Genomic DNA, 25,060 nt, shown 5'->3' with positions numbered 1-25,060 from the left:
TCTGCCCTGCCGGTGTCGGGCGAGGAAGGGGACGCAAGCTTTCTTTGTCCAGTAAGGGGGCTAAGAGCTTATGTGTCTCGCTCGTCTGTTTTTCGACAGACTGAGCAGCTATTTGTCTCGTTCAGTGGACGTTTCAAGGGACTGGCTGTTTCGAAACAGAGCCTATCCAGATGGATAGTTGATGCCATAGCGCTGGCGTACACTGCCAAGGGCCTACAGTGCCCATTGGGTGTCAGAGCGCACTCCACGAGAGGCGTCGGTCTAGCGGGATTTCCTTACAAGACATATGTATGGCGGCAGGCTGGGCCTCGCCGTCTACATTTATAAGGTTCTATAACCTGGAGGTTCCAGCCCTGCAGGCTAAGCTGCTGTCGGTATAGACGAATCAGTGCTGTCTGTTAGGACACCGAGATCGTGAGCGCTGCGCGCCGCTGACTGTTTATGCTATGGGCAGTATTGCGTAAGACCCGCATTTCCCACATTAGTTCAGGCTTGTCCCGCCTTGTCTATGTGATGTCATGTTAGCATTGCGTCTACGGACGCTGCTGTATATGGATAGAGGGATCCCCCTCCTGTTTTCCAGGACTCTCTGTGAGTCCCTCTGGTGATTGTGCACTGTAATTCCTGGGCTTTGCCTCCAGGTTTATTGGTGTTTGATCCCAGCACGCACGGCGCTTTGCATTGGGTCCCCATAGCGTTTTCAACGCAGTACGAGAGACCTCGGTTACTAACGTAACCTCGGTTTTCTCTAGAAGAGGGAACGAGTACTGCGTATCTTGCCGTGCATGCAACTCAATCTGGTTCGCTTCGGCGATGAAAAACCAGAGAATCAGCCTCCCGAGCTTTCTTTATAGGACTAGGCCACGCCCGTTTCGGCGGGAAGTGGCCTGACGTCACCTTAGGCCTCGCTCGATAGGCTGATGCAGTTGCCGCAGAGCAGCCAATGGGCGAGTGGGCCGTCTCGCCCATGGCCGCGTGCTGCTGCAACGCGTTTTGCAATAATTCAAAATTATAAGGATAAGTTTTTGGCTTCAGTATCTCGTGGAAAAGAGGTTTTCCCCATAGCGTTTTCAACTCAGTACTCGTTTCCTCTTCTAGAGAACCGAGGTTACGTTAGTAACCGAGTACGTTTTCTGGAATATTGGCATTGGTTTCTATAGCAATGACGTTGTGTTGGTAGGAATACGTGAAATACAACAACCGCAACATGGAGGGATTTGCAATAGATATTATCTTATTTAAATTTTACAACATGACAATTTGTAGCTGCCTCGCTGTCAGTAGGGTTAGACAGCGGCAGAACTGTAGGAGGCTGGTATGAGCGGCTTTATTCCATGCTGTCGTCTCCGTCGTTTACAAACATGTCTCCGATATATTGTCATTTTCTGCTCGTCCAGCGCTTTGGAACAACACAGCCTTGTTTCTGCAACAACTTTCAGCATGTTTCCTATAACAACATCTGACGTTTACGTTGTATGTGGCGTGAGAGTCACATCAACCACGCAAAATCCGATCAGAGTGGTCAGACTGAAACAGATTTCCAGAAATGCAATTTGAATAGGATTTCAAACCATATATGGATGTAGACTGAAACAGATTGAAAAAAAAAATATTTTTTTCTTTTTTTTTTGGCTGTTCACACTTACACTTGGATATGCACAAAAATCGTATTTTGGACTGACAGTCTAAATGTAGCCTAAGTCCTACAGAAAGTGGCGCTAGCCCCTGATTTTAGTAACAATGGAGGGATGAAAAAGCACTGAGCTTGAGTTGAGATAAAGAAAAAATGTATTATTATCATTCATAATGTCTAAATATTAATTAAAAAAAAAGCGGAAAAAATAAAAACTAGGGAGTGGAAATGCTAATAAGCCAATAAGCTCTCTGCAGCCATCTACTGGTTACAATGTGATTTAATATTTTTTTATTTTTAAATAAGTGTGAGTTTTCCTACGTCTTAACTTTGAGTTTTAGAAGTAACTCGCCTCTGTAACATCGCGTGGCTGTCGGGGACAGTACCTTTGGGCTGGCAGACCGGTGTTGTGATCCCTCTTTTTAAGAAGGGGGACCGGAGGGTGTGTTACAACTACAGTAGGGTGTGTTACAACTATAGTAGAACCTTGGATTCAGGAGGAACAGTGAGGTTTTCGTCCCAGTAGTGGATCACTGGACCAGCTCTATACCCTCTTCATGGTGCTGGAGGGTTCATGGGAGTTTGCCCAACCAATCCACATGTGCTTTGTGGATTTGGAGAAGGTATTCGACTGTGTCCCTCGTGGCGTCCTGTGGAGGGTGCTCTAGGAGTATGGGATCCGGGGCCCTTTGCTAAGGGGTGTCTGGTCCCTGTACGACCGGAGCAGGGGCTTGGTTCGCATTGTCGGCAGTAAGTCAGACTCCCGGTGCATGTTGGACTCCGGCAGGGCTGCCCTTTGTCGCCGTTTCTGTTCATAATTTTTATGGACAGAATTTCTAGGCGCAGCCAGGGGCCGGAGTGTATCTGGTTCGGGGACCACATGATTTCGTCTCTGCTTTTTGCGGATGATGTTGTCGTGCTGGCCCCATCAGACCAGGACCTTCAGCATGCACTGGGACACGGTTTGCAGCCGAGTGTGAAGCGGCTGGGATAATCAGCTGGGAATCAGCACCTCCAAATCTGAGGCCATGGTTCTCAGTCGGAAAAGGGTGGCTTGCCCACTGCAGGTTAGTGGAGAGTTCCTGCCTCAAGTGGAGGAGTTTGAGTATCTTGGGGTCTTGTTCATGAGTGAGGTAAGGATGGAACGGGAGATTGACAGACGGATCGGTGCAGCTTCTGCAGTAATGCGGTCGATGTACCGGTCTGTCTTGGTGAAGAAAGAGCGGAGTCGTAAGGCGAAGCTCACGATTTACCGGTCAATCTACATTCCTACTCTCACCTATGGTCATGAGGCGGCCAAAATGAGCTTTCTCCGCAGGGTGGCTGGACGATCCCTTAGAGATAGGGTGAGAAGCTTGGTCACTCTTCTTTTACTGTGCAAAATTATTAACCATAATCATATAAGCATGCCCCACATAACCATAAAACTAGATGAAATATAACTATACATTACACTCAGGATCACCAATAACATAGTCATAACACAGTGCCTGTTAGCAGCTTAAAGGGCTGGACTTCATTGCCTGGCCTTGGAAGCCTCAATTATATCATCCAGGTCCAGTGTCTCTGCGAGTTCTCGTTCAAATGTCAGCAACATGATCAGCAACGAGAGCTGCTGTCAGCTGCTGTTTGCTGATTGGTTGGCAGTCCGAATGTCGGCAGAATCCGATTTTGTTTGTAACGAAAATTATTTAAAATGTAAATTACATTTTAAATAATTTTCAGTACAATCATCTACTATTCAAATCTTATTTACTGATGTGTTTTATTCATATATCAGACACATAGCAAAACTATAAAGTTTACTCTATTCTTCTCCCTGTTCAACAGCCCCTTACTTTCATGTATTTCATGTATTTCGGGAGAAACTGGGGAATTCAGGTGCTGTAAATCCAGCTGACTCTCTGAACTGCAGCGCTCATCTCGTTTTTCTCGGTTTTTAAACGAAGAATCGGAATATCAGATAGTTGACATGGTAAGCAAGTTTGTAAATATTTTTAATAAAAAAGGAAAAACGGAATAAAACGAATAGCGATATATCTGTTAGTTATTGTGGCTGCGGTTTGTCACGTGACAATCATGACGCGTCGCCATGGAAGCAAGGGGTCAGTTAAAATATTTTTAACTTGCGCGTGAAAGGGTTGATTTTAAAATATATATATATATATATATTCTAAGTAAACAACAATAGGCCAAGTTTATTAAAACATTTATTGAGACTATAAAAAATAGTTCTGCATCCATTTTTAAGTGTGCCAGCTGCCTCTGTGGGTGGCACTGGCACACCCATGGCTACGCCCCTGTTCTGACTGTATCGTTGCACACAGTGTTTCGCCTGTTTGTCAGCGCTGTTTCATCTGCCTTTAAACTGGTTTAAATCACTGAGACATCTTCACTGAATTCAAGTACTTCTCACTGGATCTCGTGACCGAGACCGATCAGAGTAAACGCATCTACTCTTGTGAGCTCGCGCCTTAAGACAGTAAAATAAATGGACACAGCGACCCCCATTGGATTCAACGGAGAAAAGTAAAGTCAATTAGAAGCTCTCATAAATAATGGACAAATGGAGTCTTTAAACTCCTCAGATTTAAAGTTATTCGCTGTCAAGGTGAAGCCAAAATTGAATGGGAGTCAGTGGAATGCTAACAGCAGGTGATGGTCTGCTAATCAATGGCGGCGCCCGGGGAAGCTTCAGTTTTTTACGAAACATTGGCCCCGTTTGGACTTTAAGCCGAGTTGATAAATGGTCCGTGTGGCGCGCGGTTCAAATGAGTTTCATTCCGGTTTTGGCGCATAAACATTATTGAACATTTATCGAACTCGTTTCGAATATCGTTTTTTTTGAGAAATTATATCTATCGTTATTGTTTTATCGACCAGCCCTACCATCACCAAGAAAAAGAAATGCAAGAAAGCCAAGTGGCTGTCTGAGGCTTTACAAATAGCTGAGGAAAGAAGGAAAGATGAAGGAGAAAGGGAAAGATATACCCAACTGAATGCAGATTTCCAGAGAATAGTAAGGAGAGATGGGATGGCTTTTTTAGTTGATCAATGCAAAGAAAGTCAAGTCACCTTCATTTATATAGCGCTTTTAACACTGGAGTATTTCAAAGCAGCTTTACAGTGATATGACATTTAAGTAACAGAGATTGTTTAGGCTTTAAAGCAGCTCTAGAATTAAGTTATTGTCCAGCTAAAGTTAGATTTAAAGTTTGATTGATTCACTTCAAAGATCATTGGTTATTAACTTACACAATACACCGCAAATTTTATCCAGCAGCCATATCACCCTGTAGCCCAAGACTGGTTGCCCACTGAAGCTAAGCAGGGCTGAGCCTGGTTAGTACCTGGATGGAAGACCTCCTGAGAAAAACCAGGTTGCTGCTGGAAGAGGTGTTAGTGAGGCCAGCAGGGGGTGCTCACCCTGTGGTCTGTGTGGGTCCTAACGCCCCAGTGTAGTGACGGGGACACTATACTGCCAAAAGAGCACCGTCCTTTGGATGAGACGTTAAACCGAGGTCCTGACTCTCTGTGGTCATTAAAAATCCCAGGATGTCCTTCGAAAAGAGTAGGGGTGTAACCCCGGCATCCTGGCCAAATTTGCCCCTTGGCCTCTGTCCATCATGGCCTCCTAATCATCCCCATATACTGATTGGCTTCATCACTGTCTCCTCTCCACCAGTAAGCTGGTGTGTGGTGGGCGTTCTGGCGCAATATGGCTGCCGTCGTTTCATCATCCACGTGGATGCTGCACATTGGTGGTGGTTGAGGAGATTCCCCCTTCTATGTAAAGCGCTTTGAGTGCCTAGAAAAGCGCTATATAAATGTAACGAATTATTATTATTATTTTGCCAACAACGCCTAAAAAAAGGCCTCCCCAAATTAAATTGCTTGCTGTTCTTGAACCATTTGGAGTATATGCATGGTTTTGGTCTCTTTTGAAAGGGGACACTTTGAGGTTTGTTCCTGAACTGTCAGAATCACTATAAGTCTTACTGGTATTGAGTAATAGAACTTTGAACACACTAAAAAAGGGGAAAAAAATTTCCACCTACATTTTTTTTTTTTGTAACATGCCTGCAGATAACTCCAGCTGGGAGGTATTAGCTGGAAAACACAATGGGATCACAGCATGAAGCCTTACCAAACCGAGTTTAAAATTTGATAACAATACCTTGGATAATGAGTGTTTTACACATGTTTATCTAAGTTTATGTCTAGGCGCTCCCCAAAAAAGGCCACTTGGAGACTCCAAATGACCCTTTGTGACCACAGACACATAACATGCTGCTATTCTTGAATGCTTTACTCTAGTTATAATTTTGGGCTCTAATGAAAGGTTACACTTAGAGCTATTATATACCTTATCCAGATTCACTGTCAGTAATTGCTGATACATAGTAACTGAAGTATAAACACATTATAGTGTTTTTTTTTTCAATTCTTGAAACCAAACTTTCTACAAATAAAGAGACAAAACAACTGCTATGCATTAAAACACTTTAATATTAGAACTCACACTATAAAATATATATATATATATATATATATATATATATATATATATTAGGGCTGTGTATTGTTAGGAATTTCACGATTCGATTTCAATTCTTGAGGCTTCGATTCGATATTGATTTATTAGCTTCGATATCGATTCAATAATAAGTAAATACACAAGTAATTAAGTACCTGAGTATATTTTTAAATAATGTGTGCAGTATTACCAATGTTTAAGAACAAATTGACCCCAGTATGTTTCCTGTCATGGTTTATTTAGCAGAACAAACTGTACAATATTGTACGTGTGTTGAATACAAAACACAACTAAAACAAACAAGTGCTTTATTAACACCTCTAAAGTGCACGTAACTGTAAGTAGTAGAAAGTATATTTCTTTCTTCCTATACATTCAAGTTATAAAATAAATGTAAATAGAAGCACAAAATGTGCATACTCATAAAAAAAGTGCAACCATATATTATTACAAAGTGCTATTTTGTCAACACAGTAAATAACAAATAATTCAAAGTTCCTATTTTTGCCCTTCGAAATATTATGATAGTTAAAAGACATGGCTACAAGTGAGACTGTGTATCGTGATTCTGTACTATACTGCTAGTTGAAAATGTATTATGCAGTAACTTAATATTACTCTGAGAGTGTGTGTGTGTGGTGATTTATGTGCATACATGTCAGCGCGGCATCGCTCGTCAAGTTCGTAGAGAGCTTATTCAGTCCATTTTAAATTCTGATTTTGGCCGCCTCTCAAATAGGTTAAACCATAGATATATTGCCTATGAAGTTCAAGTAAATGCGCTAGAAAATCCACGCTCATTCATGTGCATTTATAGCACGGACGGAGAAAGCGCCGACGCCTGCATGATTTCATCTGACGGTAACGTTACATAAGCATATTCATAGCCGTGGGAACATATTTTATCAGGGGGGTGCTGGGGGCGGGGCTTAATGGGCGGGGCTTGATATTGTGGGGCGGTGCTATGGTAGAGATTTTTAAAACAAAATCCTAATATTAAACAGCCTAAACAAAAAGATGAACATACAAATGATGAATGAGTACAGAGTTGTGAGAATGCTCAGAACTCATGATACACTTTAAAAAGCACAGCACACAAATCTGCATATTACCTTATGATACTCACTCAGGAGTGGCGGTTCACACAGAAAACATAATCTTTCAAAGGCAAGACGCAAAACGCCAAACAAGCGCAGTGGAACAGGGGGAATTTTACCTTGAGTGCTGCGTTTTGAGAGGGTCATGTGCGAGACGCGAGCGCAACAGTTAAAGGCGCCGTTCACATATCGCGCCTAAAAACGCGTAGAAAACGCTGGGCGCGCCGCGTTCTCCTTTTTCGAAAAAAAGCTAGGGCAGTTGCTCCGGAGGCGTCTGTCGTTGCTAAGCAACCATAAGCTGCACTCCATTACAGCAAGGAAAGTCTCCATGCATTATTCCTCTTATTTGAGTCAAAATAATGAGGGCTTGACAAGTCATAAAGTTCAGGAAATCCCTGGACCGCAATGATGAGCTGCTCCTCCATTTTTCTGCTGAGGTTTCAAAGTAACAGAAAAGGTGAGAAAGCTGATTGGTTGGTTCTTGTCACGTGACCAACGGTGCGCTTGCGGCATTCTGAAAAGTTGAGTTTTTATCTCAATGCGGCGCGGACGAGCTTGGAAAAAAACGAGCGCGTCGCTTCCATTATGAGTGCGCATACCGCGCGACTACATTTGAAATAACGAACTTGAGCGAGCAAAAGACGCGATGTGAACAGGCCCTTTACGGCTAGTGCATTCACACTGAAAAACAATGGAAAAATAGCAGAGTGGAATTCAATGGCCCCTAATGCCGATGAATGCTTTAATCAAGACATCTATATTTAGTTTTTTCACATGCATTAAATGAGTGTCGATCAGTTCAGAGATGCTGGTCCTCAACGGGTGTCACGTCGCGCAATCCATGCAGATCGGCTTATTGCCTTATTATGATAGCCTATATTAATTTATTTTAGAGTCATAAAACCCTATTCGACAAAATATAAAAACGAAATAATCTTTAAAGTAATTTTATAAAGGTTGAAGGTGTTCTTAAAAACAGTTTGAAAAACAAAAAGTTATTTAAAAGTCATGTCATCTTAAATTCCAATGTAGTGAAACAGCTGTAGCCAGGGGGCGCTGCCGCACCCTCAGCACCCCTAGTTCCCACGGCCATGCATATTATAATCTATCTGTTCCGTGAGAGCAGAACGAACGAGCCTTTATTAACGTTTTTAAATTTGAAAACTCCAAAAAGCAACGAAATTGTCAGACATCCATTAGTGCATGTTCACAGAGGAAAACAACTGAAATACAGCGCTGGTTGTTCTCTCGAACGATACTCGACGGCAACGACGGATTCCTAAGCCGTGGGTGAAGTAACATTAATTGGTGTATTAAATTGTATGAAATAATCCCGGAAAAAAAGCACAAGACACTGCAGAGAAGGCAAGTTCAGGGGGAGGTTGCCGCTTGCTTGTACAACGCTGAACGCTCTCACTAATGTGTTGCCCACAGCGCCGCCACTGGCCGGCGGGCTGAATCGATTCATAGGATTTGATGAATCGATATTGAATTGAGAAACAAATAATTGCAATGCATTGATGAATCGATATTTTATATATATATATCTCCTCTTCTGATGAGGTGCTGTCCTTCTGTCCCTCAGTATTTTGTTTTTTACTGACTGGCTCCCAGACTTCATCGGATTCATTTTCAGATGATGGTCTGTGATATAAAAAAAAAAAAAAGAAAAAAGTAATTTGCAAAACATTTACATAGTTTCTGTATCCACACGCATATAAACAGAAACACATGCACACAAACAACCAGGCTTATACCATTCATGAGCGCACAAACACACACACACCTGTGCTTGAGCCCACATAAACAAACAATACTGCACGACCGCACAAACACACACACACACACACACACCTGTGCTTGAGCCCACATAAACAAACATTACTGCACGAGCGCACAAACAAACACACACACACCTGTGCTTGAGCCCACATAAACATTCCTGCACGAGCGCACAAACACACAAACGACACACACACACCTGTGCTTGAGCCCACATAAACAAACATTACTGCACGAGCGCACAAATAAACACACACACACCTGTGCTTGAGCCCACATAAACATTTCTGCACGAGCGCACAAACACACACACGACACACACACACACACCTGTGCTTGAGCCCACAAAAATGAACATTCATGCACAAGCGCACACGACAGAAGTTAGCAGCTACATGTCAAAACACACAAACACTCGACCTAACACACCAAACACACGACATAAGCTGACAAGTACACCTAAAAACAAACACATACCTCAGTATATATAGTAAAATATGTTGTATAATATAATAAAGCACTTACTTGTCGAGAGTGACGTCTCCACCATCCAAAAACATCTCCTCTGCTACCGAGTCAATGGATGAAACATCGCTCTCTTCATCAGAAATGGCATCCTCCGACTCATCACTATCACGGCGAGTACACTCTTCAATGACTTCAAGTAAGAAGTGTGTTTTTCTAGTTCTCTTTGCCATTTTTCACCTGCTATCTTCTTTCACTCGTGATCTAGCTCAATGCTATCTTTACGCACGGACGCATGAATCACTATGGTGCTTTGCGCACGAACTTCACGCATGACCAAATGAATCGTCCCACTGAAGCTGCATATTATTCTTTACAGAAATTCATTGGCTATCAGAAAAGTCAGTCAGTTCCATCATCCATTTCAACTGGATCGATTTACTGTCAATCAAAGAGAGGGAGGTACCATTCTTCATCATAGGCGCTCCTTGGCTATTGATACCTTGTGACACCTCTTATCATGAACCGATTGGCTCAAATGACACGTCTACCAAAAGTTCAGGGGTCAGCGGCCATTTTGACATCACATTTTTCTTCATGTTTACATGTGAAATGAAACTAGACCATAGAATGCGTCGAAGTTGTGACAGCTCTGTCGGCTAACTTGAAATGCTACTACTACATTCCATGGATGCTTATTGATATATAAATGTGTTATGGACTAAATACTTCGCTGAATTGGATTGTATGGACCCTTGAGAGTGTAACAAAACCATTTTTGTTGGAATGTAATGGATCAGTGAACTAACAGAAGGCTTCAAGTGTGAGTTTCTTCCAGTTTATGCTTGTTTATTTGGCTGTTGGTGGTCTGACAAAGACACAGATTGTACCCGCTGTCTTGATTGTATCCTAAAATGGTTTACATCGTTCGAATCACGAGAATCTCAGCTTTCCAGAGATATGTAACATGTTTATTTTTATTTTTTGAGTTTTTTCTGTCAAAAAGTTTAACCCTCTGAGGTCTGAGCTGTTTTCTGGGCCCTGGAGGTGTTCTGACATGCTCTGACATTTCTGGTTATTTCTGTTACTTGTGACATTTTCATGGCTAAAGTCTAATTACACTGTATTCAGCACAAACTCTGCTACAATAATATATCAGCAGCATGTATGTAAAAGTTTGTAGTTTTGAGATAATGACATTTATGCGTGGTTTTTGAAAATACAAAAAAAAATTCTCACTGAAATAAGGCCATGAAACCCATACTGATTATTTCTTCACAAGACTTTTGAAAATTGTATGACGTAGCCTAGAATATTTGCTGCAAAACTATGTGAAAATCACCCTGACTGCTCATTCAGATAAGACAATATATTGATTTAAAAATGTTACGACGTGTTTTGTGTGAAAAAGCCTTATGCGAGAGCTCATTAATATGTAAGCTTTTCTCACCTGAGAAAGACAAAGAACCTCCCCTAACGGCCCTATTAGGAGCTATCAGGCCCCTATCATTCTGAGCAACCTTGCACAATACTGTAAATGAGGAGATTTAAAAAATAATGGCTTTTAAATTGTTTGGATTTATTTACAACACAACATAATCCAAAGATACACAACAAATGCCAAAAAAGCACTTCAAAGACAGAGACCTTTGTGCCATTCCTAAAAACATTGTACATACCTTTCATTTCCAAGATTTTCACTTTACCATGTTCACGTACTGAGACTCGTGAATGTTGAAGTCCTCAGTGGCATCTGGGACCTGAAAAAAAAAAAAGTGAACATACTGATATCAAGAGAAAGGCCTGCACGATTTTGGAAATAAATATTAGATTTTTCTGGTTAAAATTGCTTTTCAAAATTCACAGAATACACACACACACACACGTTTCCAACGATATATAATATAATGAACACCAGGTTTGTTGTGCCTTGTAGGCATAAGGTATATGCGCAGTGCGGATAAAATAATAATAACAATAAATAACCTATAGCAGCCTATAAATCTTCCAAAAGAAGCTAGAGAAAAATATATTGATTATCATGTTACTTCAAATGTTTCCATCCGTTATGATGATATGAAATGAGATAATAATAAAAACATGAAGCCGTTTGGTGCGTTTTGCTTTCATCCAAAATATGATACATTCAAACGCGATCGCTTGCAAAATATGATACATTCAAACGCGATCGCTTGCAAAATATGATACATTCAAACGCGATCACTCTCAAATATAAAACATTATGGTTACCATAAACATATCTATGTTTGAGCAGATATCCACAAACACAGTAAACACATATGATACATTCAAACGCGATCGCTTGCAAAATATGATACATTCAAACGCGATCGCTTGCAAAATATGATACATTCAAACGCGATCGCTTGCAAAATATGATACATTCAAACGCGATCACTCTCAAATATAAAACATTATGGTTACCATAAACATATCTATGTTTGAGCAGATATCCACAAACACAGTAAACACGGGTCTAAATATTATAATATTCCCCATATATCTAGCAACAGTTCAGCTGCAACGTGACATTTATGCAACAATAACAAACTAGGCTATGTAAGAATTTCTTACCTTATCTTTCTTGTCTTCAAATCGCGTTCTTCTTCTTCTGAGGTAGCCTAAATCCAATGTAAGCTCAGGCACGTCTTTCAAACTCGACGAAAAGTGAAGTGAAGTGTTTTGTTGTTGAGGTAACGAGCGCGTTCGCGTTCCATGTGGAGATTTGCATGTGAATATCTTTTGCGCGAGTAGGCGTGGCCAAATTAACTGTAATGAGCAAGCGTTTGAGAAGCTGGACATCTTGTTGGTTTTATACAAATTACTTAAACAGAGAATATTTGTTTTCGTTTTGAATCCGATCATTTAAAAGTACACACTTAAATGTTTATAAAGGTATATGGCTCATAAATGTGGGACAAGTATTCGCTGAGTTTTGTTTCAGTTTATAGACGTGCTCAAGAAAAAAAAGTTCACCGCGACGGAGAGGCAGAACGCACACCCTGTTTATTTTCTTTATTTTACAAAAGCACAATGTTTTGATTTGATTGTAAGTGGACACATACAAAAGGAGAAATATCACAGATTCTTTTTTTATATTTCTTTTTTCTGTATGACCATAAATGATGGAGTAATTTAAGTTTATAGTGCTACAATGTGGAGAAAATCCGGCAAAACGCGTCGGCGCGTTTGTCGACCTCAGAGGGTTAACCTCTTAAACACTCCAATGGCCCGCGGGCGTCCGGGACGTTGGAATGCTAACAGGCTTAAAGGCCATGTTGCAGGGTTTTTTTTTCATCGAATTTGTGCAATTTACTTGTTGGTAATAAACATTTAAACTGTTATCCATTGTATTTTATGTTGTTGGGCATCACAAAGTAGAATATAATACGAAAAAGTAGGTACTATCTTACAGCGGTTTGCAACGATTCTCCTTTCCCCGCAATGCATTGCATTACGTCACGTTGGGGAGAGAATTTACCAAAGCCTGCGGCCCGCATTGAGAGTGACTAGAGAGACGAGTAGCAGACGAGAGTATTCAGATAACGTTAGCGCAGATTATAGATAAATACATAGATATAGATAGACAGACAGATAAATAGATAGATAGATAGGCTAGTATAGAGAGAGATAGGCAGACAGCCAGATAGCATAACGTTAGCATAGATAGCTAGCAGCTAGATAGATAAATATATAGAAATATATAGGTAGATTGACAATGGTGAACTACTGTTTGTGCTGGGTGTAAAAACTCTGGATGCTGAGTGAGGCACGTCACATCTGGTCGCGGGGTGAGCTCCTCGACCAGCGACCAAAACGCACTCACTTCCCTACAGCACAAGCTTTCCAACGCAGTTTCCATGGGACGGCACCGCCGGCGCTCACACAAGCACCTGCCAAACACAGCGACAGATACGCGGCGGCTACGTTTGCAACAACATTTTCACCGGAGGAAGAGATAAACGCTTAGAAACCCCCATATAGCTAGCATGATGCCTTCTATTTCTAGATGACAAAGACAAAGTTTACCAGTACTACGACACTATGACAAAGGTTAGCGGTACTTATCTGAACTAACGTCATGATCACTGCCACTAGATATAAAGAAAACGTTGATTTTTCACTCTGTGCTATTCAATGACAGTAAAAAAGAAAAAAAGTGTCGTTATTGTGCACTGCTGCTCGTAGATTAGCTCCAGTGCTCATTGCTGCGTTGCTAAATGAACTCACCAGGACACTTCACCAACTCTTCACCATAGACTGTAAAAAATGCTCTCCACTCATTCTCCTCGGACCATGCATTTAATTATTAAGTATTTACGACATTGTGGTGGCGTTTAACTGCGTTCAACTCGTAAATACGATCTATACGAGATGACTTGAATGCACCATAATACTAGGCTGAGGCTACCTTTCCTCCACTTCTCCCCAACGTGACGTCATCACCGAATTGCGGGTAAAAAAAAATACCAAACCTGTAAAAAACTGGTCTTTAAGGCCATTTTTGGGACATTTTAAAAATGATATACATATGTTGAGTGATTTATGTACCCATTAATCGACAGTGGTGGTTAACCTGCAACATGGCCTTTAAGGCGCTCTGGCCCGCTTATTCGCACAACAACAGTGCCTGGTGGATCGAGAACGCAAACCTTGAAATAGTTTCCTAGGTGCAAGCCTTGAAGAGGGAAAATAAATAAATAAATAAATACTTATTGCTGGGATTGATTGAAGGCAAAGGGAGAAGCGGAAGGCAGAGGATGAGATGGTTAGTGTCATTGGTGCAATGAACATTAAATTTGGCAGACTCAAGGAGATAGTGGAAGACAGGAGGCCTGGCATGCTTTACTTCATGGGGTCACAAAGAGTTGGGCACGACTGGGCTTCTGAACGACAACGTTGTTTCCAACCTGTGATATTCTTTCTTCTGTGGAACATATTTTCTTAGATTCTTTTATTTTTTGTCCATACAATGGTAGTCTGTAGTAACCAAAACTGTTTGGTTTCTAGTATTCTTAAAAAAAAGTGTGCTTTAAATCAGGGTGCCCAGTTCTGTTCCTGGAGATCTACCTTTATGCAATGTTCAACTCCAACCTTGATCAAACATAGCTGAACCAGCTAATTAAGATCTTCAGGAGCACTTGATAACTACAGACAGGTGTGTTGGATCAGGGTTGGATTGAAAGTTGCATTAACCTCAACCAATATAGTTTTTTTTCTCATCAGACTTCGCAAACGTGTTGTGAGGTCCAAGTTTATGCCACCTGATTCTAAGACCCAAGGCATGGTTAACATCAAATAATTTCAATGTAAATGAATGTTCATTGTTTGCAATCACAGGTTATCATGCCACTGTTCTGGCCTATGGACAGACAGGGTCAGGGAAGACATTTACCATGGGCACATCACATCAAGACAACGAGCCTACGGTTGGAGTCATCCCTCAAATAATTAAAAGAATTTTTCAGGAAAAGTCTAACTGTGCAGACACTGAATTTCGACTTACTGTATCTTACCTTGAGGTATTACTTGCATAGCATGTTGTCCTCCTTTATGGATTTAATTTACGAATGAAGTCAATTCTTATTTTGTGTAACTCAAGGGTGTGTTTTTTTTAAAACTTTTTATTTAAATCTTAGATTTACTGTGGTAAGATATTGGACCTGCTGTGCACGTCGAAGGACAATCCCGTCATCTGTATCAGAGGGGATCATAAAGAAGGCATCAAAGTGAGTTTTACAATATATAACCATGCAGAACCACAAAGTATTTTTGTAGTATGAGCATGAACTTACAATTGACCCCATTTACTTGATCTTGCTCACCCTCATGCTGTTTAAAACCTTTGGCCCTGTTCCCAGTTGTAATAAGATATTTTTCGGATTCGATCAGCTGAGAATCATCACTCAATGGTATTAATGTGTGTTTCAAATACATTTCCTGTGACCACTTTCATTGAGACCCTCCCCTCTTATTTCACCTTAGGTGAAATGTGATTCGAATTTTTTTTTTTTTCTTTCATATTAATACTGATTTCCTTATTTTCCATATTTTCCAATCTAAGTATTTTAGAATTTGGTTAGAATTTTGGAAAGTGAAAAATTGGAATTTAGTATTTCAGCGCTGTTGATGGCCTGAAAGTATTTTGCAAGCTTCATTTTTACATGGGATGCCTTATGAAAGTGCTAAGTGGCATGATATAAGTAAGGTCTAGTCAAGTCAAGTCATCTTCATTTATATAGCGCTTTTAACAATGTAGATTGTTTCAAAGCAGCTTTACAGAGATAAGCGTATAATTTAAGGTAACAGAGATTGTTTTGGCTTTATAGCGGTTCTTTAAGTTATTTTCCATCTAAAGTTAGTTTTGATTGATTTGCTTCCGTCGCAACGATCATTTGTTATTAAAGCTCCAATATGTAGCAATTTTGTAATACAATTTCCGAAAATAACTTGCACAGTGTTATATATTTCCTCCAGTTGTGTACGTTTACAATATCTCAAAAGTCTCCAAAGATTTTTTATTTCAGAGAAATTCCGATTTTAAATAACTGTCCGTCCCGGAAAAGAAATGTCGTCTCTCAGTGATGCAATGTCCGCTCTATCCTTTTTTTCCGGTGTGGACCATGTGATATTTCACCACACCGGAATATCACATGGTCAAATGCGGAAGTGGTGGTTATAGCGTTATCCATAGACTGTATGGTTATAGCTGTTATGGATCACGATTACTCTTTGGCGCAGGGGCGGACTGGGACCAAAAAGTGGCCCTGGACTTTCTGGCCCACAGCAGCCCACCACATCCCACATCATAACACATTGGCACAATAATGTGCAGAATAATTTTTAACACCACTTATAGCATAAAAATTAGGGCTGGGAAAAGATTAATCGCGATTTATCACATCCAAAAGTTTGTGTCTACGTGATATATGTGTGTGTACTGTGTATAATTATTTTGTATATATATAAATACACACACATATGCATGTATATATTTAAGAAATATTTGCATGTACATACTGTATATATTTATATATAATTTATATTATATATAAATTTAAATATTTTATATATAAATAAATATTTCTTAAATATATACATGCAAGTGTGTATTTATATATTCAAACCGCTACAGACAGAAGGCTGTTCTAATGTCACGTCATGTTACCTGAGTGTTCCTTGGCGAATATTTCAATATTAACATCGGAGTGGAATAAAGAAAGTATTTAGCAGGATTGATATTCAAAACGGTAATCAACACTGCTTTGTTTACAGTTTGTGTAACTTACCTGCAGCCGGCAGCGTCGGTTTCTCTTTTTGAATGATGAATATGAATATATCTGCAGAAATAGACCGTTGTCTCATTTACACGCAGACGCTGAACGCGCATTCTAGCTGACAGCTGGCTGTAGTTGTTTTATCGGTGTGTTCAAGTGCAGCTTTTTTTCTCGCGACACGAGGAGACAACACAGTCGGCTTTCATCAGCGCTAGTTCATCGGCGTCGGCTTGGTGTGTGTTCCAACTTCCAGGACGTGAAAAGGGGCGTGTTTCAAGATACGCAATGGAGTAGACCAAACTAATTAACAGGGAGGTAGTGCAATCCACTCACAAAACACTTGTCGGCCGCGCCCGCGCGATCGTCTCACTCATCCATTTGCGTAGAAAATAAATGATTTCCGTCATTTAAAAAATATATATATATGCTAGCCTATATATATATATTTGTGTACCGGGTGGGCCGGCCCACTTTGGCCAGCGGCCCACCGGGAAAAGTCCCGGTGCTCCAGATGGCCAGTCCGCCCCTGCTTTGGCGAGTATTGAATTGCCAACAAAACGAAAGCGTCCATATTCGGATACACGCGGACTGTGTGACAAACGGAGGAATAAAACCCGGATAAATATCGGCAGGCGTTTTCGAGATGGAGAGAGCTGCGCGACAATCTTGGACTTGACAGAGACTCTGCTCTCGCGAGTGTATTGATAGACAGGTAAGACATGCAACTGTCAATAATAGCACTTATAAACAAAGTTATATTGCTCTTTGTACTTCGGTAAGGCTTTTTATCACGTGTGGTGACCGATATTATGGCAGTACAATTAAATACAATCGGATATGTGTTGTTAAAAAAAATATATTTAGTCATTACTTGCAAATGTTTGTTCAAGTTTACTTTTAGATATTGGTTTGAACACGTTAAACAACACGGCATTAACCATAAAAACGTAAAACTGCACAACATTAACCAAACAAATCATTTGACAAATAGCTGTAATTTGTAACGGGATAATATAGCATAACATTTCACGTTCCTTGCAGTTCATTAATTATGATGACATAAAATAATACGATCAGACATACAGGTAATACAAAAATGAACAAATTACTTCATCCGTGATCATGATTCATTAATTCCATTTAGATACATCGCTAGATGGTGAAAACGCATTAAAAACGACATCTCCCATCATCACCTCCTTCATAGCGTCATCAAGCTTCGCCTTTGTTGTTGTTGGAAACTGCGCCCTCTTGTGGTCAAAAAATCACATACTGGAGCTTTAAATTAGGGGCCGCTAAGACGACACCATTCTCTCTACACAGACTTTAAACGCGAACCTGTGAGAAACGCTGATGGCGTTCACATGCGCATTTAGAATTGGTTCTATAGTTATGTGCATTTGAATAAATGTGCGCAGGTTTGAAATTCCCTACAAGCCAAGCCTAAACAAAGTACTTGTCTTTCCTTATAAATTTTGATAAAGAATCTTATTTTATTTTGTCGCTTTGGGGTAGGAACGCGAAATGAATTTTCCCGACAACGCCTTATCTGTAGAGTGGTAAAGGGATCCTCCATAGGGAGAGACTAGTTGGCACTTCAGCACTGCGTTGTCATCGGGTCCAGGCGAAGGTCCTTCGTCAGATCTGGATACGGCCTGGATCCGGCAGGCTGCATGAAAAGGTAGTAGTCTTGATGGTGTATAGGTCACATTCAGGACAGGTCTGATGTGGTTAAATGTTTTGACTACCTTACCCAGAGATTGTTTTAGGGCCCTTTCACACCTACCTTGTTTGGTTCGGACATTTGGACTTTTCAGTTTGGTCCGAATCAAAATTACAGGTGTGAAACCTCCCCCGGACCACGGTCCGGACCAAACAGACGAAATTTGGTCCGACGAAAAGAGGTAGTCTCGGTCCGGATCAAACTGTTCAAAGGTTTGGTTCATTTCTAGTGTGAAAACATTTTCTGTATGGTTCAGACTTCCGGACCATTTACAGGAAGTTCCGGTGGTTCCCGCGTAGCCTAAACAACTGACGAAGAATATTTATGTGCAGATCTGTCAGGCCCGCCCACAGCGTTTCTGCGTACACACACACACACACACACACACACACACACACACACACACACACACACACACACACACACACACACACACACACACACACACACACATTTGTCCTGCGTCCTGCCGGCGATGATAACATGTTCGCACAACGAGGACGTTCATTTGGCGAATTTGAACTAGCCTTGATTACAGCTAGTGCTGCAGGGAGTAATGCCGCAATAATAACAGTATAGTGGCAATGATATGCATCTGTTCATTCATTCTTGTCAAAGTTACCCACCGAATTGAAAACAAGCTGACGATAGACGCACGTCCGTTTACAAACCAATCAATGTCAATATGCAGCCATGTAGATGATGACGACAGGACGCAAGTACGTCATGTGAAGTTCTTTAGTGTGCTCGCATAATTGCAATGTGAAACCAAACCAAAACTAACCAAATGTATCAAAACATGAACTCTGGTTCGGACCTTGGTGCGGACTTTCAGGTGTGAAAGGGCCCTTAGACTTCTGTAGCCTTTCTCAGGTATTACCAATAGTTATTGCATTAGGTAAATAATGGTCAATGTAAAAAGTTGCTGCAATACAAGCAAATATTGGTAGATTTGAAAAAAGCCCACTGAAAAGTGACTGAAATATGCTATGAAGGTTGAACCTAATCTTCAAACTCCATGCCCAGCCAGTTGCATAAACATAGCCATAATGTTAAGACAGTGTCTTAAGTTCTAGTATGGCCTACTAGCAGTTAGTCAGGGGCAGTCAGTCTTAGTTTTTGGTATCAAAGTAGGCGTATCTATGTTTTTATGTAACTGATTTAAAAAAGCTATGAACCATCTTAAAGAAAATAAATTGATGTCTAACTTGTAAGACTAGTCTTTGAGGTTTATGCAACCGGCCCCTGCTGTTCAAAATCACCCTAAAGAGGGGGTAGCAGAGATTCACTGATTGCGATTTTCTTGGCCGTGTAGCATCTGGACCAATCAGACACACACAAATTATTCATCATATTTTATGAATAATCCAGCAAACTCAAAGGTCTATGAAACTCCCTGTTACAGGACACATTAAGACTAAGACTTTTTAAGACCCCAAATGGAATTTGCAAAGAGTTAACTCTCACTTAATTCTTGTTGAGAAGGAGAAAAAAACTCTTTTAATTAGGGATGCACCGATTCCATTTTTTCTAGAGCGAGTCCAATACTGATACTTTTATTTTTGGTACTCGCTGAAACCATATAACCGGATACCTGTAGTTTCACTGCATTTGTAATTTTTAAATGTATTGGTAGAGAAACCAAAAGAATATAAATCATATTAGTTGAGTTCATTTGTTAATCAAATAAATATTTCCTTTGGAAAATTTTTAGGGATGGAAAAAAGTGCTCACTTTGGATGTTTGCGTTCATGGAACTTCTTGACTTGCACACGTCCTGTAATAATGTAGGTAATCACTAGTGATCGACCTATATATCGCCAATGCCGATATTTGGCCGTTTTAAAATCTAGGCATAGGCCGATAAGTTTTTCTGATTCGCCGATGTGTTGGAAGCGGGACTTTTATTTTGACGGCGCTCTTGACTTTTATTTTGACGGGCGGCACTGAGAACACCAGTGCCTAAGAGAACAGCAGCGCCTGATCACACAATGCTCACTGTCAGTCATATCTAATCAAGGGGGTAACCGAGCGCTCGATTTCCGTACCACCCCCAGGAGCCGCCATTGGCTAACAAGCCTTCACCTGCTGTTAGCATCCCATTGACTCCCATTCATTTTGGCGTCACTTTGACAGCGAATAACTTTACATCTGAGGCGTTTAAAGACTCCATTTGTCCATTGTTTATTTCTAAAGAAACATGACAATGTATAAAAGGCTCCATTACCTTGTATCTTACGTTATGGCCCCGTAGACGCAGTTTTTGTAAAAGTAGGCTAACGATTGCGTCATAACCACGCGACTCTCTGGAAATTACCGTATAGACAGGAAGAGAAGCTCGCAGTCAATCGGGGGCACGTGGAGGCATAAAGTCCGATAAAGTCAAGGGAGAAGCCCATAGAGAGTCATGACGTTGCTCCTGCTCCTTAGCTCATGAATGTCACATGCCTGTCCTGTCTCGTGTAGCACATGTGGTGTTTTGTGTTCCTGTCTCTGTCTTGAACCCAACCCTCCTTGTTATCTCATTATTGGTTTCATTTGCCCCACCTGTTGTTCCCTCATCACCTGCCTGATTTGTCCCTTTTATAAGTTCCTTTGTGTTTGCAGTCTGGGTCGGATCGTTGTCTTGTATGCGTCTCCTGTTTTCCGTGACCCTCCGGTATGTTTGTTTTTGAAGTTGTTGTTTTGTTTTATATTATGTTTTTCCCCCTTGTGGGTTTTTGTTTTACTTTGTTTCTTTTATTAAATAAATCTTTATTCTTTACGCATTTGAGTCCTCACACAGTTTTCTTTAGTTATAACGTAACAATGGACAGCTTCTACTCTCACTCTCCGTCTTTGCGAGATTCGGAAGGGAATGGTTCATATTTCGCTTGGCACAGCTACTAGAAAACAACTGTCAGGCAGGCTGCTCACGTCACATCCACGTCGTCAAGCTCAGTTTGAGTCTGCGCAGTACGCTCGGCAATCAGGAAGTGAGGGCTTCTAATTTGCTTCAGTTCTCTCCGTTGAAACCTATGGGGTCGCTGTGTCCAGTTTATATACTGTCTATGTATCTAATACTTTGTTAGACTGATAAACAACTGATAAACAAAAAGTAAATGGTATGCGAAAAGGCAAACAATTAGGCTAAAATACTAATTTAAATACTCACTAAAGATCTCATTTACTGTCAACATTCAGCAAATGCGCATCTACATTTAAACAAATCTCTGAATATCTAATAAACATTTAATTTCACAAACCTTGCATATTTAACCGAATCCAGCTGTGATATCTTGTGTGTGCATTTGTAGCCTGCATAAACGTGTTACTGCGAGTGACGGTCGGTCCGTGCGAAGTGAGTGAATCCGAACAGAAGATCAGCTTCACAGGAGACGCGATCGAAAAACTTTAATCCTTAATTTTAAAATATGCTGTGCTATTTCCAGTTGCCCACTATGTCATATTCACATATTCATATATTTTTAAAGGTTCCATATTATGCCCCTTTTCACAAGATGTAAAATAAGTCTCTGATGTCCCCAGAGTGTGTATGTGAAGTTTCAGCTCAAAATACCCAACAGATCATTTTTTACAGCATGTTTAAATTGTCATTTTTTGGGGCACAGAAAAACGCGCTGTTTTAGTGTGTGCCCTTTAAATGCAAATAAGGTGCTGCTGGACGACCCAGGGGGCGGAGCTTCATGAGCTCGCGCTCAGTCTGTCAGGACAATTTCATCTCACAGAATGATGATAATATCAGAAACTCTCAGTAACGGCGTTTATTTCGAGTCGGACAATAATGCCTACTGAGTGCTGTATAGAGATGAAACGGGTATAGTTTAGTAGTTTAATTACGGTTATTATAACGTATTTGTCATCTGCTTGTAGGCTATGTATCCATTATTTATTAATAGTCTACAAGTCTGCTGTCTGAATGATGATCAAACATATACTGATGAGTTTAATAAAGTTTATTGTACATCACACAAAAGATGAAGCGTCAGTTTTACTTCAGAAAATCACTGTAAGAGCTGAGTAAACACAGTAAGTTATAAGTGCGCAAGTAGCCAGTAGATTTGAGGGAGCATTCCTGTGGGCGGAGGTTAGTCAAAAAACGGTTCTAGTGACATCATTAAAGAAGGAAGTAGAGGGATGTAGTCTAAACGAGCCGTTCACTGTAGTCGACTTCTGTTAAAGGGACTGTAAGTAGGAATTTCTCCCATCTAGTGGTGAAATTGTATTTTGCATTCAAACGAATAATGCTCTCCAGCGCCTCACTTTTTCAAATGCGCGTTGCATCTACGGTAGCTGTTATGTACCAAAAAGCTATGACAGGATGTCTTATAATAGCACTTCGAGTTTTTCTTCAGGTGAACAGGTTTGTTATTTAAAACAGACTGAAACTTGAAACAACGAAAAAAAGAATGTTACAGTATAAATTACTGACTGTGAAAAACATTAACTATGGTAGTTAGTAGTAATGCCTTCTTTATTCGTTATATTTTTTGAAGTACGTGCATTGTTAGATATCATCATCCGTGCCTTCTCTAACGTTACTTTACTCAATAGCTGCTATTCATCAAAGAGCCTGTTTAACTTACAATGAATAGAATAGATAAATAGATATAACTATAAATGTTCTACTGTCTATAATAATAAAGTTCACAACCAAGCAATGAAAAATAAGCTTGTAATTAAGACCGTAACATTGACTTACCTGTCGAGAAGAAAGCAGGCAACTTCAGCATCTCTTTTGAAAGCTTTCTCCTGCATTAGCTATCCCGACATTAACCATTGTTTTTGTAATCTCCGGTCATGTTTCCTTTAACGGTCTATTTTGGACTTTTTCGACGACGAGGACTCATCCTGTGACTCAGCATATGTATGAATGAACGGTGTATAAATAACCGTGCAGTGCATCCTTTTAAACTTGCCGCGGCAGTGACAAGCGCCTCTCTCTGCTCTGCTCCTCCACTTCTGTTGACTTCAGTCACGTGACGCTGGCTCTGAACGAAACGCGTTGTGGAAATGCGTTGGCCTAGTACTTTTTGTCCCACTCTGCTATTATAGTTTTTCAAGATTGCGAAACTACATGGAAGCCTCCGTGGACCTACCCGTCCCATGTATATAAAGATAATAAATACTTCGTTTACGAGGATTAGTCTGATCATTGGCATAGGTATTTGTACACCATTGAGGGCATATTTATGAATAAAAATATTGATTTTAGATAATAAAATACCTAAAAAGCTACATATTGTCCCTTTAAATAAAATATCTCGCTTGGCATTGAACTTTGAGCTTTATAATTTTACAGATATTATTTATGCTCTAACAGCAACATTACACACTAACTAAAGTTTGAAACATGGGATCATGAAGAATGGGACCTTTAAACAGTTACTTTATTTGTGAAAAATACTGTAATAGGATTGCAGATTCAAGAAGTTGCCATTTAAAGCAGGGGTGGGCAAACTTTTTGGCTCAAGGGCCACACTGGGTTTTAAAAATTTGACAGAGGGCCGGCCCAGCAGCAGATTATGAAGCACGATCTCATGAAAGTGCGTATCTATACCACAAATTTTATTTCTCGTGCCATTTATATGCCAAAATTTTTTGTTTTTTTGCGTGCATATGCTATATGTAAACCCCTTGGTTAGGATTAGGGGTGTGGAGTGCGTGCCTATTACACGCCATAAAGTGCGTATCATATGCACACGAAAACTGCGTATCATAAGCACTACAAATACAATTCGTGGTATTCGCACTTTAATGAGATCGGGCTGAGCAAACACATTTACGTTGTGGCAATGTCTGTGCGAAATTCAACAACTGAGAGATGATATTCTGACAATACATTTTTTTTATGCTAGATATCACCCATTTAGCATGTTATGCCTTGATGTTAATTTTTAATTAGTCAGATGTTAGATAATTATAGCCTATACTTTTTAAATATTGTTTATCCTTATTATTATTTAATGGGCCTAACAGTAAATTAGAAACAAAACACCTGCAAGTGTACACTTAGAAGAGTAAAAATGACAGGTTACGTTAATTCAACTTTATTAAAACTGCATGGCAATTTGCACTTCCAAAAGTCATACATTTGTGGAAAAAACGAAATAAACGAATATACAAATTTATTTTAAGAATAATAAAATAAAACATAAAAAGCAAAGGCAGATCAGAACATTTAATGAAGAAAAAAAAACGGGTTCTGTACATGGCAGACAGGGGAGCGTAGTCGAAAGCCGGACGATAAAGGTCGTTAAACGGAATCAGTCAGGATACATCCACAAATCCAGAGGAGCAAAGAAACTAAATAGCAGACAAATCAAAGGAAAAACTAAGGTGTGCAAGCGGTTACCAAACATTTTTTTTCTCTGTGAGTTTCCAAAAAAGGAAAAAACATTAACGTGCAACAACAAGTCTATGCGCTTAAGGCGCTGTCTGTTTGGTTTCCATGGTGACGCGTCATTGCTTGTTACGTGACACACCGCAGCCACAACAGCGCTGAATGAATGATGATCTGCTTTT

General features: G+C 40.3%; 2 protein-coding genes across 2 annotated transcripts in view; one reads left to right on the top strand and one right to left on the bottom strand.

Annotated features, from left to right (window-relative positions):
- LOC311074271 (histone-binding protein RBBP7-like) overlaps nucleotides 1–25,060 on the bottom strand; it is a 268,186-nt gene that overhangs the window by 101,096 nt on the left and 142,030 nt on the right. The window lies entirely within an intron of this gene.
- Nucleotides 10,123–25,060, top strand: part of LOC311074269 (chromosome-associated kinesin KIF4A-like) — a 150,407-nt gene continuing 135,469 nt past the window's right edge. Inside the window, exons 1-3 of the mRNA XM_084100744.1 lie at nucleotides 10,123–10,337; nucleotides 14,876–15,057; nucleotides 15,175–15,264. Coding sequence (XP_083956870.1) covers nucleotides 14,932–15,057; nucleotides 15,175–15,264 — 216 coding nt within the window. The 5' untranslated portion in view covers nucleotides 10,123–10,337; nucleotides 14,876–14,931. The remainder of the gene's footprint in view (nucleotides 10,338–14,875; nucleotides 15,058–15,174; nucleotides 15,265–25,060) is intronic.

Source organism: Abramis brama (assembly GCF_963993115.1).
Source record: "Abramis brama genome assembly, chromosome: 23".
Lineage (NCBI taxonomy): Eukaryota > Metazoa > Chordata > Actinopteri > Cypriniformes > Leuciscidae > Abramis > Abramis brama.
Note: the sequence above shows the minus strand (reverse complement) of the source record. Positions and strands in the feature narration are given on the sequence as shown.